Source organism: Danio rerio, chromosome 17 (assembly GCF_049306965.1).
Source record: "Danio rerio strain Tuebingen ecotype United States chromosome 17, GRCz12tu, whole genome shotgun sequence".
NCBI classification, from domain to species: domain Eukaryota; kingdom Metazoa; phylum Chordata; class Actinopteri; order Cypriniformes; family Danionidae; genus Danio; species Danio rerio.
In genome coordinates this window covers 41,813,863-41,830,000 of record NC_133192.1, presented here as the reverse complement: position 1 = coordinate 41,830,000, position 16,138 = coordinate 41,813,863, and the positions used below count along the sequence as shown (strand labels likewise).

Sequence of the window (16,138 nt, the reverse complement as noted above, 5' to 3'; positions counted from 1 at the left end):
AACATTGCATATAATAAAATCGCATTAAATAAATCAACCAATATAAAACTAACAAAAGCTAAACCAAATTAGGTATATACAATAGCTTACATAAATCAAACTGTTTAAAAGCCATATTAAACTTTCATTTTACAAAGGCCTGTCTGAAAAAATAAATATATATATATTTTTTTTTCTAAAAACAATAAACACTGAATAAGGTTTGAAATATTATTTATTAAGTATTTGGATACGATGATATTAATCAAATCATGCAAACAGAGCATTTTTTGGGCGAGCAAAAGTAGAAACTAGGCAACCTTTTTTTCTGTAGGCTAGGCTCTCTTTTTTTCTAAAATACATGAAGAGCTTTATTAGTGGATAGCTGCTGAGCGCAATGAAACATAGGCTATATTTTATTACTTGCTCTTATGTGCTGAAATACTTAACACTTTCCTTAAATATCCTTAAATAAAGGGGAATCCCCTATTAAGTGTCATATAGGCTATATAGGGTAAAATTCATGTTTGACATCTAAACGAGGATGTTATAAAATACATTTTCTTTTTTCTTTTCATTTTTCTGTCTTTATTAACAGAGAATTTCTGGATTGGCCCGGCCCCTTACCTAGCCCTTAAGTTAATCCAGCCCTGGTTACACACCTATTCTTTTACAAGAAGTGCTATGGGATTTAGTCAGTTAATCGTCTCATTCAAAAGATGGAGCCCACTAATAGTATGGTGTCCCCTTAAGTTTACTGGGGCATCAGGACTCACACAGACCACAAGCTGAGCGTCCCCTGCTGGCCTCACTAATACTACTTCCAACAGCAACCTCGTTCTCCCATGTGGTCTCCTATCCACATACTGATGTATTTATTTACATTGTGAAAAATAAATGTGTAGTTTATGTCAAGTTGTCATGACAAAGACATCTCAAACAGTGTCATTTTTGCATATAAAGAGACATAACTGAGCGAATGACACTTAATAACAGTTGTCATAAGCATGCATAAAATCTCCTTGTGTCTTGTCATGATTATAAAAGTCTCACGGGGTCACAGAATTGTGTCAAAAGCAGATAAAAACCACAGGAGTTCAAATAATGTTGGTTATGTCTGTAAAAGTGAACAGTTGGGAAAGAACCGTCACATTTATCATTATATTAGATGAGAGAAAAACTCATCGAATTATTTTTATAAATTATTTTTATAAATTTTATAAAATTTTATAAATTATTCTAGATGCTATGAGGAGCACATTTCTAATTGACTAAATGTAAATGTTCTGGGAAGAAACCCCAAGGCTACAATTAAGATGCTGATTCCATTACAAAATCTAATTTGTTAAAAGCATATAAAGACCTCTTTTTGAAAACCCTCAAATGTCACTTTCGGTCAGCACAATAGCCTAGTGGTTAGCGCACATATGGTGCAGTAGCATGTCAGGGCCTCCAGATTTCAAATCCCGGCTCGAGGACATTTCTCAACCCCACCCCCCCTCTCCCTCTCAAACTTCACTTCCTGTTTAATTACTGTCCTATCTAATAAACGTCAAACATAAATCTTAAAAAAAACAATAATAAATAAATGTCATTTTCGGATAGATAAATTGTGCTAACCAGCCAGTAGTCTGGAGATGGGCAAATGGATGGAGACAGGCTCCTGGGATACTTTATATGGCCGTGCGTGGAGGATCTGCTTGCACATGTAGCTGTCTTTCGGTTCGCTCCGGAAGGGCTGGTTTGTGCAGGACATTAGAGCTCTGTGACACTCCTGGAAGGCCAACAGCAGAACCCGCTCCTGTGGGTAAACAACACGCACACACAGTGTCACGTTTCCAGGTCATTCATTAACCAGTGGATAAACAAGATTTGTAAGCTAATCAGCCATGCAACAGTAATAGCTTTAAACATAGACTACAGGCAATTCAAGTGATTGGGCTAAGCATCTTGAAGAATCTTGTACCCTGAAGATGATTTTTAAAATTTTATTGTGGGAGCATTAGTTTCTTTCCATGAATATGATTACAAAACGCAATGCAGCGGTGGAGATAAACAGAATCGAGACATCATTCTGCATCGATTCTGAGATTTTTGGATTGCATAATTCTCTTTAAAATCATTCGGGAATTTATTTTCGTTTTTTTTTTTGCGTGGTTAAAAACTTGACAAGAACGCCATCTGCTGTTAAAAACTTCAAGCTTCGATGAATTACGAAAAAATAAAAACAAAACTACATCACAGAATTGATGTAGAATCGCTCCTTGATTTGATTAATCACCACAGCTCTAATATTCATGCTAGAAGGACTTTTAATTTGCCAGTTACCTGGGTTAAGTGCTTCCGGTGAACTGTATGACAAAGCAAAAATCAGCGCATCTGAGGTCTGTTTTCTTTAAAAATCAGCGTTCTCCACTGCATGAGTGATTTCCGTTATAAAGTAAGTCTCAGATTTAACAAGAAGCATCACATTAAATTAAATTTTTGCCCATCTGAATTAAATTAACAGGACCATCTGGATCTTTCACTTACTTTGAAGACTACTGATTATGTTTACATACGTCACATCAGTAATAGTTATTTGCCTTAATCTGAATAAGACAATAAGATAAATGTGCTTTTTAAACGTTGCGTCACCAGGCTATTCACGTTTCCTTTAGAGTGTCATCTGGGTTGGGTGATTAATCTTCAATTTCTCGACTTTAACTGCAGTTCGGTGGTTTAACTTTCACTGAACATTTCATTTATGCCCCTGTGACAAACTGGGGTATTAGACACAAATGATTGATACCGAACGCCGAATGGAAAGAAAAAAACTTCTGCATTTCGTGTTGTGTGCGTGCGTGCGTGTGCGGTCCTTTACTTGGATCTTGTCACAAATGTGGCGAAAATTCCTACATGACGGTAAGAGTTTGACTGCGGTGTTGACTTAAATAATGCCACTAATATCTGCATACTCCACGTCTCAATTCCATTTCTGTTTAGCTCAGTTATGACTTTAGTCGGATTAAGGTAATCAAAAAAATCGCTGTTTACATGGTGACTCTTAATCAGAGTATTGTCTTAATTGTATTAAAGTATTGTTGCTCAGGTAAACATATGCAACGTTCGACTCAACCACACCCTCAGGTCTCTGCGAACTTGGAAGATGATTTACAGTTAGTTGTGTCAGGAATCCAAGCACAGATTAGCATGTTGTCCTCACAGAAAAAGGCTCAGCCATCACACTGAATCAGGTAAGGTGTATAAGTTTCAATGTAATTAATGCTACACACTTAAAACGCAGCAAGTAATATGTGAATGATGTTTGCACATGCATTATAATTTTGGCTCGAAGGAGGGGTGCCTGGGGGGGCGCGAGTAAAATTGGACAATCTTGGGGGGGGCATGTGTCGTAAAAGTTTGAAAAACCCCTGATCTACTGGACTTAGAGTAACACATTTTAGTAAAAGACATATAGTGATTGAGCTGATGACTAAAACTCTATCTATCTATCTATCTATCTATCTATCTATCTATCTATCTATCTATCTATCTATCTGTCTGTCTGTCTGTCTGTCTGTCTGTCTGTCTGTCTGTCTGTCTGTCTGCCTGCCTGCCTGCCTGCCTGCCTGCCTGCCTGCCTATCTATCTATATCCACTTTTTTGTTACTTTTCATCAGTTGGCGGTTCATTCTGCTGTGGCAACTCCAGATTAATAAAGGGACTAAGCCGAAAAGAATATTAATGAATGAATGATTTATTTGATTTACTTTTAATACCTCTCACTGTATGTTATATTATATAATCATATTCTTTCATTAATATTGCCTTATCACCAATCTGTCATGCTTGTGTGTCTCCCTGAAAAAGCACTGCAGAAAGCTAGATCTTCGATTAGCTGTGACTTACGTCAGAAGAGCACCAGTCCTGAAACATAGCGAGAATGTGGCGTAGCTGCATCTGGAGTGTAAATCCAGCCTCCCACTCGGGCTCCACCTCCACATGCTGACCAAACTGCCTCTTCACCTCTTCCATCCCCTGAAAAACAACCAAGAGACATTGAGCTACAGATCCAAGTGAATTAAAAGGCTTTTGATGGGAGAAAGCATTACCTGCATACAGCCGAGAAAGTGAAGAAAGACGCGAAAACCTTCGAGGAACTTCACTCGTAATGCCTCGGTCCAAATAGACGGCTTGCTGATTAGAATGTACCTGGAAAAAATGCAGGATGACACAAATCTGCATCGAGTCAAATGTCAAAAATGAACCACTGTCCAGAATTTAAACAGTATTTATATAGACCTGAGATCATGGAAGATAACTTGAACCCGGAAGAACTTGTCAGGGTTGTGGCCCTGGAAGTGGAAGCGGTGGTTGTTGTCCAGATGTTCCCTCATCATGTCCATTACAGTGTCTATAATGACCTTGATGACTGTGCCCTCCTCAATCAACTGCCTCGCCTGGAAGAAAAAATGTAATCAAATGAAATGCTAAATGATGTTTCTGTCAGAATATATGGACCTGTTCCCACATAGTTTTACCATACACTTTCAGTGATCTGATAAGAACTAATGAGCCATTAGCATCAGCAATTCTGCCTGGTATTTAAAGCACAGAATGTAATATTCGCCACTAGAGTGCGCATAATTACAACAGACAAAAGCATAGTTTGATGATGCAAGTGTGGAATCATGGGAGTTGTGGTCTTCAATACATCCTATAGGAAAAGTATTTTAAACTTTATATCATGGTAGTATGAAAGGTAGGTTGAAAGCTGTCGAAACAAGAGTAAGGAAGCAATTGAAGCAATAAGCATAGACAAGTGTGACATAGCACAAAAGCAATGAAGCTTTCATTTTGCCACAGACTTATAATGTTGCTATGTGACTCAAACACAGAACATATTAAAGCATCTTTGGTTTTCCTGTTTTTTATAAAACCAAATCAGAAATCAAGGGTGTGTGATGTCATTAGCATGGCGATACAGGACACGGTACATGTCACTAGTTAAAATTGCTAAAGTTAAAGAGTCCTTACTTTGGGTTTTTGAAAATGATCTTCCATGCAGTTTATAACACAGCTCTAAGTGAATGAAAACATCCAGCTGTGGTTGAAATCTAAAAGTGCAGCATGTTTAAAACTATTGATTCTTAAGCAAAAAATTTGACTCAAAGTCGAATAAATGAATTTAGTTGGGTTCAGATCTTTGTTTGATTGCATCATCTTCAATACCGTACATCACCAAATATGTACTTCCAGTTCCGTTAAAATGTATTTTTTAAAAGGTACTTTGTCAGTAACTTTTACAGTTCAAATTGACCAGTTTCTTCTTCCTACAGATCATAACCTAGAGTAAGTGTCATTAAAATTGTCGCCTTGTTTTTTGTATTTTGCCAAATATGCGTTTAATTGAGTGTTATAAGTTGTGTGTGTTATAAGTTATAAGTTGCGTGGCTTGTTATCACATATCGATAATAGATCAGTGCTTGTACTGTATCTCTCAGGTTAAATCTGTATAGGGCTGTTCACATATCATGTCCAAAACCACATTAAAAACGAGACGCATGTTTCTTCCTTTACTGAGTTTCTAAGTTGCAATCCTTTATTGTTTGTCTTTGCTATGGCCACCATCAGCTGTTCCTACAAACACGTGGCTCAGTTAATTTTTAAAATAGTTTAACTTTTGCCACTGTGTGGATTAACACTGAACGTGTGTCGTTGTTATTACTTGGGGTTAGGTTTAAGAGTAGATAAAATATACTGGTCTTTAACTGCATTCATTTATTGCATTCCTGCATTAGGCTCTCACATACTCTCTGGCTGCTATTTCATAGCTATGGTGGGGGTTTTTTTCTCTGTCTCTTTCTGAACGCAGTCGACCAATCACAACAGACTGGGTCATCGGACCAATCAAAGTTTCAAAAACAAACACTCCACTGAGACTGCACTGCTCTCAAGCTGTGTCTTAGGCCGTACTCACACTAGGTACAGTTGCCTCGAACCGGGCCAAGGCAAGCTTGTCCCTCCTTCCGTCTCCCCCGACGGCCCGCACTCACACCCCAATCGGGCCTCGGCACGCTTACGTCATCGCTGCTGCGCTGTTTATAGAGAAGCGTTCTCACTCGGCAGCACAGTGGAGATTTCTCTAGTTATATCGTTTCTGTCGTTTGTTATGCAGTGACATGCAGTCAAACATTTCGCCAAACAGTCCTTAGGGATGCGGTGACACGCAGTCAGATATTTCGCCGAACAGATCCGCCACTTTTGACGCTCATAAACAATCATAAAGTCCTCGTGCTGCAAGAATGAGGAGGTCTGGTGAAGGCGCGCAGCTTTCGTGCAGTGAGGGGTTTGTGTCTTTTTAATAAACTATGGCAGTTTGCGTTCACTGAACAGTATTGGTTAATATATCCATATGAAACAGTCCCTTAAAGTCACGTCCCGCCCTTCAGTTTCGGGCTTTGGCGCGTTTTGCACTCACACTACAAACGTACCGCAGGGAAGCTCAAGTGAACCGCGCTCAGGCCCACCTCTTCCAACCGGGCCAGGGCCGGCCAAGTGAACCGTGCTTGAGCCTGATTCAGCACACTCACACTTCTCAAACAATCCAGGAAACAGGCCTGGGCATGGTACAGATGGCATAGTGTCAGTAGGCCCTCAATTCAGAGGCTGCATCCTCCAAAGAGAGCTGCGTCATCGCAGTGTGACAAAGGCTTGTCTCATTTAAAAAAAAATTTGAAGGCTTTCAAAGTGTATTCTTCGTTTCCCAGGTAATGAAGGACACAACCAATGAATCCTTGGTGGCCTCGAACGTCTCAACATTTATTTTGCGCTGATAACAGCAGGACGATTTTAAAAGCAAACTCTGGATTAAATGTATGATTTAGGTTTATTTTACTTTGATATATAAACACATGTTAATAAACAAAAAGAGTATGAAATGTCTTACTAAAAAGTGATTTTATAGACAGTTTACATTTGTGTACATGTATGAATCAAATGAAATGTATTTCCAGCTTCTGTAAACCTTCAGATTGCTAAAAATACGTTTTAAAGTAATTTTCATAAAAGGCATTACCTTCACGATAATGGGCATCTCAGGAACCGCTCTTTACTTTAGGGTCTCTTAGGAAAGTAAAGTATCTGAGCCTTGCCACCTGTGTGCCTTAAGGCTCTGTTCTTGACCTGTTTCTCTTCCTGATTTACATGCCATCACTTGAGTCTGTTTTTTTCCTACCACTGCTGTGCTGATGACACCCAACTCTATGTCTCCCAGATTTTTCCTGCTGGATGAAGGACCACCACCTTCAACTCAATCTCTTTAAATCTGAACTGCTGGTAATCCCAACCAGCCCAATGATTAACTTCAACTTTTTTCACCACTGATTCGATAAGCTAGATCCTTCCTATTAGAACATGCTGATCAACTGCTTGTCCAAGCTATTGACCTGTCCAGGCTGGACTATTGCAATGCTCTCTTGGCTGGCCTCCCAGACAACACCAAGCCTCTGCAACTGAGAATTCAGCAGCGAGACCAACAAGTGTACGTCACACAGTGAATCACAGCTTGAAACAAATTCAAGACACTGTCACTCACCTACAAAATAACTGCTAGCTCTGCACACATTTACTTGAGTCCACTATTTCAAGCTGATGTGGATGGCAGGACCCAGCATTCATCTAATGAAGCCGCTTCTTTGTAGTACTATACCAAAGGGGCATAAAATCTATTGCAAAGACATTTACCTCTGATATTCCATCATGGTGGAATGATTTATCAAATTCTACATGAGCAGATGAGTATCTGGCATTTTCAGGAAGCATCTGAAGACTCATCAATAATTAATATTAATTAATAATGTTAATTAATAATTAATAATTAATATAATCGAGTTGCCCTACAACATTTCTGCAAATAAGTGTGCTTTTGTATGTCCTATCAGTATGAATCAGACTCTTTATCAACACTCCATGCTTCTAATATCATTTGCCAATTTTAAAGTGTGCCTCACTAATGCGAGTGGGCTTTACAAAACACCTGTACGTGACACTCTCTATCCAATCTATATGCAACACCAGACACTTTCTTATCAACTATTGGGATTCTTAAAACAAAGCTTTTTTCCGGTTTGGATTTTGGTAAAAAATGCATCCAGAATTTTGGGATTTGGACCAGAATTTTAATTTTGGGGCATCCTTAAAGAAAAATGTATGGATTGTGTAATTACTAAATTGCAAATCCAGTAATTACTGTGTAATAATTATAATAATTGTAATTAAATAGAGCTATTACTAATAAATAATTTAATATCAATGTCAGTTGCATTAGTATACACACAAAAGACAAATGCTTTGAAATTCAAATCCTCTAAAGCAAGGGTGGGCAAGCTTGGTCCTGGAGGGCCGGTGTCCTGCAGACTTTAGCTCCAACCCTAATCAAACACACCTGAACATGCTAATCAGTGTCTTGGAGATAACTAGAAATCTATAAGCAGGTGTGTTTGATGAGTTGGAGCTAAAATGTGCAGGACACTGGCCCTCCAGGACTAAGTTTGCCTACCCCTGCTCTAAAGAATTGTTAAGGCCGATTTATACTTCTGCGTCAAACACCGGCGTATGCTACGGCGCTGACGCATAGCCCTTTGCCGTGGCCGTCGCAGTCACTGATGTGCACCTCTCAAAAATTGTAACTACATGTCGCAACAACGCGTAGCGCAAGCTCTGTGTTTGGTCGGCTTGGTAGCGCTGACGAGTCGGGGCGGGACAGGGAGCCGCACGAATGGCGCGAACCCAATGTAGCGATTGTTTACAAGTGTGGAGTCCCGTGAAGGAGCTCCGGATGGAAAGTTTTGTTTTGTGTTTACCTCATAGTTAAAGTTGCTGCACGTCCGCCGGTTCCTGCCTCAAAATGAGAAAGTTTGAGCCACTTGTACATCCCGGAATTGTTCAGGAAAAGCAAAAAAGCAGCGAAGAAACTCGACACAAAGGAACATTTACACCTCACTGTCAACAAGCGTTTCGGAAGTGTTAATGCAGACCAACAGAGACAGCGCAGTATAAAAGTATAAATGCACAGCCACGCGCATTGCCTGCGCCGTGGGTTACGCCGGTCACTTGACGCAGAAGTATAAATCAGGCTTAAGGCTGCATAAAATATGACAACTGGAGCTGAGAACACTCCCCAAAAGACGTTATAATTTGAATGATTTTTGCGCTTATGCTAGTCTGTTTTACATTATCCTGAGGTCTCCATAATCCTGAACCCGGCCGTATCTTGAGTAGATGCTACGGTGGTCATGAATGAGTGGAGAGCATGAGACTGATTCCTGAAAGACCCCAGTGACAGACGAGTCTTCACAATGATCCCGTAGCCTTGCCTAAACACCTGCCAGTGACTACTCAGACCTGAAGCTTACTAGCCTCTGGTGCCTAGACTACAGCTCTGCGCAAACAATAGTCAAGCTTAACTGATCCTGGTTTCTCTGAAAGTTTTTTTTCCTTTACTTTCACAAACTGGTGAAGTTTGTTCCTCGCCACTGTCACCACTAGCTTGCTTGTTTTGGGACTCGAGGAGCTGCGCATCGACGGATTTGCTTTTCAGTGTTTGGACTTTAAGCAGTGAAATTTAAACCACACTAAACTGAACTAAACTTCAACTATGAAAACTGGACTGACACAGTCTCAATTCCCAACAACTTCTATGTTAAGCTGCTTTGACAGAATCTGCATTGTAAAAGCGCTATAGAAATAAAGATGAAGATAATAAACAGTACTCTATATATTTACAAGCAGGAAACTCATAACTGCAGTGAGAGCAGTTATGAAAACAGTTCAGAAGATACAGACAGATGTTGGACAGTAAAAACATAATTGCTGTAATTTCACTCATACCAAAGTGGGCACAGTGAAGATTTGCACAGACAGGGCTGTGATGGAGATGTTTCTCTGATGGTCATCACTGATGAAGTCCTCCTGAAGCTGCTTATAGTGCTGAAATGTGAGGTGACATTGAATATATTAAACACACATTAAAAACAAACATCAAATACATGTGAAACTAAATACAGCTGTAAAATGATACCTCTGTGAATTTCATGGCAAACTGCCTTTTGTATTCTGTGTCCATCAGTAAACTACAGAAAATTAACTCATGGACAACCTTGCGGGCTCCTAAGGAGAGTTACAGGAAAACATGTTTAGATTCGGTGCCAAGCATGCCAATTACTATTAAAAATTCATAACCTAACAGTAGAGATTGCAATACTGACCTTTATACAGTTTGGCATCGTGCAGCATTAATCGACTGATCAGGCTGAGTTTATCATTGTCGGAGGCCGGCTCTAAAGCCATCTGGCAGAACACATCCCTGAAGCCAACTTTAGCATAAAACAGAAGAACAACACAGTGCATCACAATCACAACAAACTAATAAACATAAAGGTAAACACAAATTAACATAACAAAAAAACACAAATAAAAATAAAGAAGGATAATAAACAAAACATAAATCAAAACTTGCAGATCAATAAATCCAATCACTACAAAATCAATAACATCTTCAAGATTTACAATCAAAAGTTGACTGATAGTAATTATGAGATGTTACACAGAAATGGGTTGCAGCTGGAAGGGCATCCGCTGGGTAAAAAGATATGCTGGATAAGTTGGCGGTTCATTCTGCTGTGGTGACCCCAGATTAATAAAAGGACTAAGCCGAAAAGAAAATACATGTGATAAATCTGGGCATCACAATGGCACAGTGGGTAGCACAATTGTATCACAGCAAGAAGGTCACTGATTCGAGCCCCGGCTTAGTTAGTTGGCATTTCTATGTGGAGTTTGCATGTTCTTCCTCTGGGTTTCCTCTGGGTGCTCTAGTTTGCCCCACAGTCCAAAGACATGCGCTACAGGTGAATTAAATAAACTAAATGGGCCATAGTGTATGTGTGTGAATGCAAGTGTATGAGTGTATGGGTGTTTTCCAGTGTTGGGTTGCGGCTGGAAGGGCATGAGCTGCGTAAAACATATACTGGATATGTTGGCGGTTCATTCTGCTGTGGTGATCCCTGTATAATAAAGCTACTAAGCTGAAAAGAAAATGAATGAATGAATGAATGAATGTAATAAATGTAATATGTATCTGAATGTGATTTTAAAATGCGAGGCAAACATCAGCAACTATTATAAACATTTGTATTACTAATTGAAAAAAACAGATCACATTTTTGTGACCTATATTTAGAATACAATTCTAACAACTTACAATAAGACCCATTTATGAACGATTTAATAATGAGTGAATCACTATCATTTGCACTGTAAGAATCAGCGGGGCTCATTTTTAATCATACTTTTTGGTCATATCTTAAATATCCTGAAAATTATGAAAAAAATGTTAAGTGCCGTCAGTGCTTCCAATAGTCTACCTGAATAGCCAATGATCTTCTGAAACCATGCACCGAGTCTGAGAGCGAAAGTCTGATGAGCCATAACCGCAGTGTGAAGAACCTCCACACGCAGGGGTTTCTGGATAATGTGCTCTGAGTTACGCTGTAAATGATCAGTACATTACATTCACATGAAACATATACAAAATGTTAGCATTTAATGTTAAAATGTAAGTGAGTTATGATTACCCTGATATTGTCCTTGGCTTGTTGACAGGTTCTGAGAGTCCCTCTTTTCACTGCTCTTCGCCCCTGCCATAAGAATCACAGCACTAATATAAAAAAGTCTCTTGGTTAACCATGCGACACATACGTTACCTGACTAAAGCCTTGTCACCTATAAAAGTTTTAGAAACAACAAATATTAGCTTGACTTCTAGTTGATCATTTAGTAGAAGTGTCTTATATGAAATACAAAGGCCTCAACGCTTATTTAAAAAAAAATATATATATATATATATATATATATATATATATATATATATATATATATATGCCTTGATTTTGAATGATTGAATTAAGACAGTAAGGTCTGACTTTGCTGAGACAAAAGTCATGTCACTTAACAAATAATAATGTACAGTATAGAATATAAAGTCATTATGGTGCAGTGGAAAAATAATTAATATTGCGCATAATTCCCATGAGCTTGAGGACTGCATCCATACATCTCTGCAATGACTCAATTAATTTATAAATAAAGTCATTTGAAATGGCAAAGAAAGTGTTCTTCATCAAGATGTTTATCAAGATTCGCTGGATTCATCTTTAATACCTCCATCTTACCTCTGATATGCTTCATAATGTTTATGTCTGGTGACTGGGCTGCCTAATCCTGTAGTACCTTGACATTCTTTGCTTTCAGGAACTTTGATGTGGTGGCTGAAGTATGAGAAGGAGCGCTATCCTGCGGAAAAATTTTCCCTCTCCTGTGGTTTGTAATGTAATAGGCAGCACAAATGTCTTGATACCTCAGGCTGTTGATGTTGCCATCTACTCTGCAGATCTCTCCTACGCCCCACACACTTAATGTAACCCCAAACCATGATTTTTCCTTCACCAAACTTGGCTGATTTTTGTGAGAATCTTGGGTTCATGCAGGTTCCAATGGGTCTTCTGCAGTAGTTGTGATGATTGAGATGCAGTTCAACAGATGATTCATCAGAAAAATCTACCTTCTGCCACTTTTCCAAATGATCAACTAGAAGTCAAGTTATTATTTGTTGCTCTTACAACTGCGATCAATGGCAAGACTTTTGTCAGGTAGTGTAGAAAGCAGATGGTCGGGATACTTACTTCCTTGTCAATAAGTGCAGTATAAACTTGAGCCTGATTCTGGTCACAGGCGATGGCTCGCTGAAGTGTGTAGATGACGTGGTCATATGAGTGATGCTCATCGTTGTAGAGGATACAGAAGTAGCTGTCTTCCTTCACTCTGAACACAAAACAACATTAATCTTTAACCTTTTTCAAAGTCATTTCGAGACAGCACCTCACAAAACTGTCTTCTGTTATGATGTAATTTTGAATTTGTGTATATTAATGTACATTTACATTCCTCTTGTAGTGATTTTGTTATTTGTTTGCACCCAGGGTCTGAGAGTAACAATTTCAATTCTCTGTATTTCTATACATGTGGCAGAATTGACGATAAAGCTGACTTTAGGCCCTATCATACACCCCGTGCAATGCGGCGCAAGACACGGCGCAAATGTTATTTGCTAGTTTCAGCTTGACGCAAGTGTCGTTTTGCTGTTTTGCACCATGTTGTTTAAATAGCAAATGCATTTGCGCTCATATGTGCACCCATAGGCGTTCTGGTCTAAAAAGGAAGGCGTTCTGAGGCGCACTGCTGCCGCATTGCTATTTTGAGAAACTATAATAGATTTTTCATCAGACCAAACCAAACCCGGTCTTAGCTCCAGCGCAGAGTTGCGCCTCGCTTACACACTGCTTAATAGCCTACACAATAGATGTAGAGCAATGCGCAAATATCTTTACATATGAAAAATTTAAATATTAAGGATATATATATATATAGGATATAATAAGAATATGTATAGGATATAAATATAAAGGATTAAAATATTACAAAACATTTTATTGTCTAGCCTACATAAATATGAAAAACCACTGCTTTTATGCCTTCTTCATCTCGGGAGTTGGGGTTAGCAGACGCGTTCAGTATAAACCAGGCTTTAGGGGTAAAATTTGAAGGCCTTCCCCTTCACACTTGGTTTTAGGGGCCAAGGGGAAGGGGGTAGGAGTACAAAAATAGAATTGTGATTGGGCCTTACTTAGGCTTGAGCTCTTCTGACAGGTCATTGTTCTCCTCCCAAATCAGCATGTCTGTTGTGTACTGCAGCAGCAGGTGGAACAGCATCTGAGCCCTTTCCTGAAGGCCTGGATCCATCACACACTCATCCTGAAAAAAACAAACAAACACACAAACACAGACGCACACGCACGCACGCACACACGCACACACGCACGCGCACACACGCGCGCGCGCACACACACACACACACACACACACACACACACACACACACAAGCAACTGTAACAAAGGGACATGTAATGTGGTTTTTCATGATTTTACTGGCTTGAACTCATTTACAGTTGAGTAAAGGTTGTTAGGGCTGCTTTGTTTTGGTTAGTGTTTTGTATCTTTTTGTCGGTTGTATGTTAGGTCGTGACTTTAACTCAACATTGGTAATTTTCCATCAGTCATTTGTCCACTGATTAATCTGTTAAAGAACTCTGCTAAGTTTGAGTGAACTCCACATTGCCAAAAAGCTTTTAAGAATGAAAAATAGTATATACTCCTGTGTTAGCAGGGTCACAGAGAGGTCTTCCCTTTGAGAATCAGGTTGACACAAGTCATGTGGGGGCCGGATTGGTTCTTCTTCAGACTCATTCTGATGGTTTTAGTAACCAAATAATAAATTCTCATAAAAATGTAATTCATATTAGTTGAATTAGTCATTAGCCTAAGGAAACACAGGCGCTTATCTGGGCACTTCAACATTTTGATGTATATGTGGGAGGAGGGTCCCCAGTTGACATTTCTTCACTCATTACAGAGTCCGGGTCAATAACTAATGCAAGGGATATGTTTCCTACAGCCATACAACTTAACAATTAAACACATTAAGCGAATTTGTCTTGTGCCCCTGTGATGTTGGTTTGGTCTCCAATTGACGTGACTTGTCCTACTCCATGTACGCATGTGTTAATATATATATATATATATATATATATATATATATATATATATATATATATATATATATATATATATATATATATATATATATATATATATATATATCACAAAAGTGAGTACACCCCTCCGATTTCTGCAAATATTTATTTATATCTTTTCATAGGACAACACTGCAAAAATGACACTTTGACACAATGAATAGTAGTCAGTGTAAAGTGTGTATAGCAGTGTAAATTTATTGTCCTCTCAAAATAACTACAAATACAGCCAATAATAGCTGAACCCCTGGCAACAAAAGTGAGTGCACCCCAAAGTGAAAATGTTAATTTATTGTAAAATCTTTTTTTTTTTTTTCACATGAGATTTTTTAAGGCGGGTGTGTTAGGACTGCGTTGTTTTGGTTTGTGTTTTGTATCTTTTTGTCTGTTGTAGGCTGGGGTGTGACTTCAGCTCACCTGATGATCCCTATCGCTCTTATTTAAACAAAGTGCGAGTGTTCATTCATTTGGAGCCGCTGTTCCATTATTGTTTAAGGGAGTTGGTCAAAGCTCTGCTCCAATTTGTGGCATTATGTTTTGTTGTGCATAAATGCACTAGCACTGACAACCAGTGGTGTAAATAAACAAATTACAAACACTCAAACTACTGTAATTGAGTGGGGTTTTTTTTCTCTCAGAAATTGTAATTTACTAAGTAGTTTTTAAAATGTGTACTTTTACTTTCCCTTCAGTACATTTTTAGTGCGGTATCTGTGTTTTTACTCCACTACTCTCCTTCAACCTGCAGTCAATACTTTATTTTTTCCTATCTATGAGGATTAGGAAATTCAGTCCTGTGATTTCTGTTTAACCAAATCACACATAGAAAGTAAAAAGATAAATCGCATCATACTGAACTAGCTTAGGACATGGGCGATTTATAATTGCAAACAGTTTGGAAGCATGAAAAGTGTCCAAGATGATGTCCAAAATCTTTACACAACCAGAGACTGTTTAGATGCATGTCACTGGTGAGAAGATGACAGATTTTTACAGTATGATGAAAAAATGGCCTTAAATACCCAGCAGGCACAAGACGTCAACATGATGTCAGATTGGGATGCTGCATTTTGTTTGGAAATGAAAATTGGTCAGGCCAATATCAACTTCCAACCTAAAATCAACCAAATATCAATGTCTGACTTGACATTTAATGCTTGAAGTTGTGTGGACGTTACCACTATGATGTCTATCAAACATTGAATTTTAGCTGCGATACCTGATGAATAAATATCAGTATTTGATGTTGGTTTACGATGTTGGCTCAACGTTGGATTTTGATGACTTTCTAACACAACCTAAAATCAATCAAATATCAACGTCATTTTTAGACATCAAAATAACATTGTCCTTGGACACTGGCTAGACTTGAATTTTGGTCACATGGTATTACAACCTATGTCTAACCTAATAATAACATTTTATTATACTGTGTGCCTGCTGGGCAATAATTAATGCACTACAG

General features: G+C 38.6%; 1 protein-coding gene across 2 annotated transcripts in view; it reads right to left on the bottom strand.

Annotated features, from left to right (window-relative positions):
• The window catches only part of ubr1 (ubiquitin protein ligase E3 component n-recognin 1), a 79,672-nt gene that overhangs the window by 42,512 nt on the left and 21,022 nt on the right, over positions 1-16,138 (bottom strand). For both annotated transcript variants that reach the window (XM_021467517.3, XM_073927873.1), the window contains exons 5-15: positions 13,706-13,833; positions 12,705-12,843; positions 11,598-11,660; positions 11,388-11,511; positions 10,230-10,337; positions 10,043-10,131; positions 9,853-9,951; positions 4,264-4,421; positions 4,074-4,173; positions 3,871-3,999; positions 1,600-1,780 (exon numbers count right to left, since the gene is read on the bottom strand). In XM_021467517.3, coding sequence (XP_021323192.1) covers positions 1,600-1,780; positions 3,871-3,999; positions 4,074-4,173; positions 4,264-4,421; positions 9,853-9,951; positions 10,043-10,131; positions 10,230-10,337; positions 11,388-11,511; positions 11,598-11,660; positions 12,705-12,843; positions 13,706-13,833 — 1,318 coding nt within the window. The remainder of the gene's footprint in view (positions 1-1,599; positions 1,781-3,870; positions 4,000-4,073; positions 4,174-4,263; positions 4,422-9,852; positions 9,952-10,042; positions 10,132-10,229; positions 10,338-11,387; positions 11,512-11,597; positions 11,661-12,704; positions 12,844-13,705; positions 13,834-16,138) is intronic.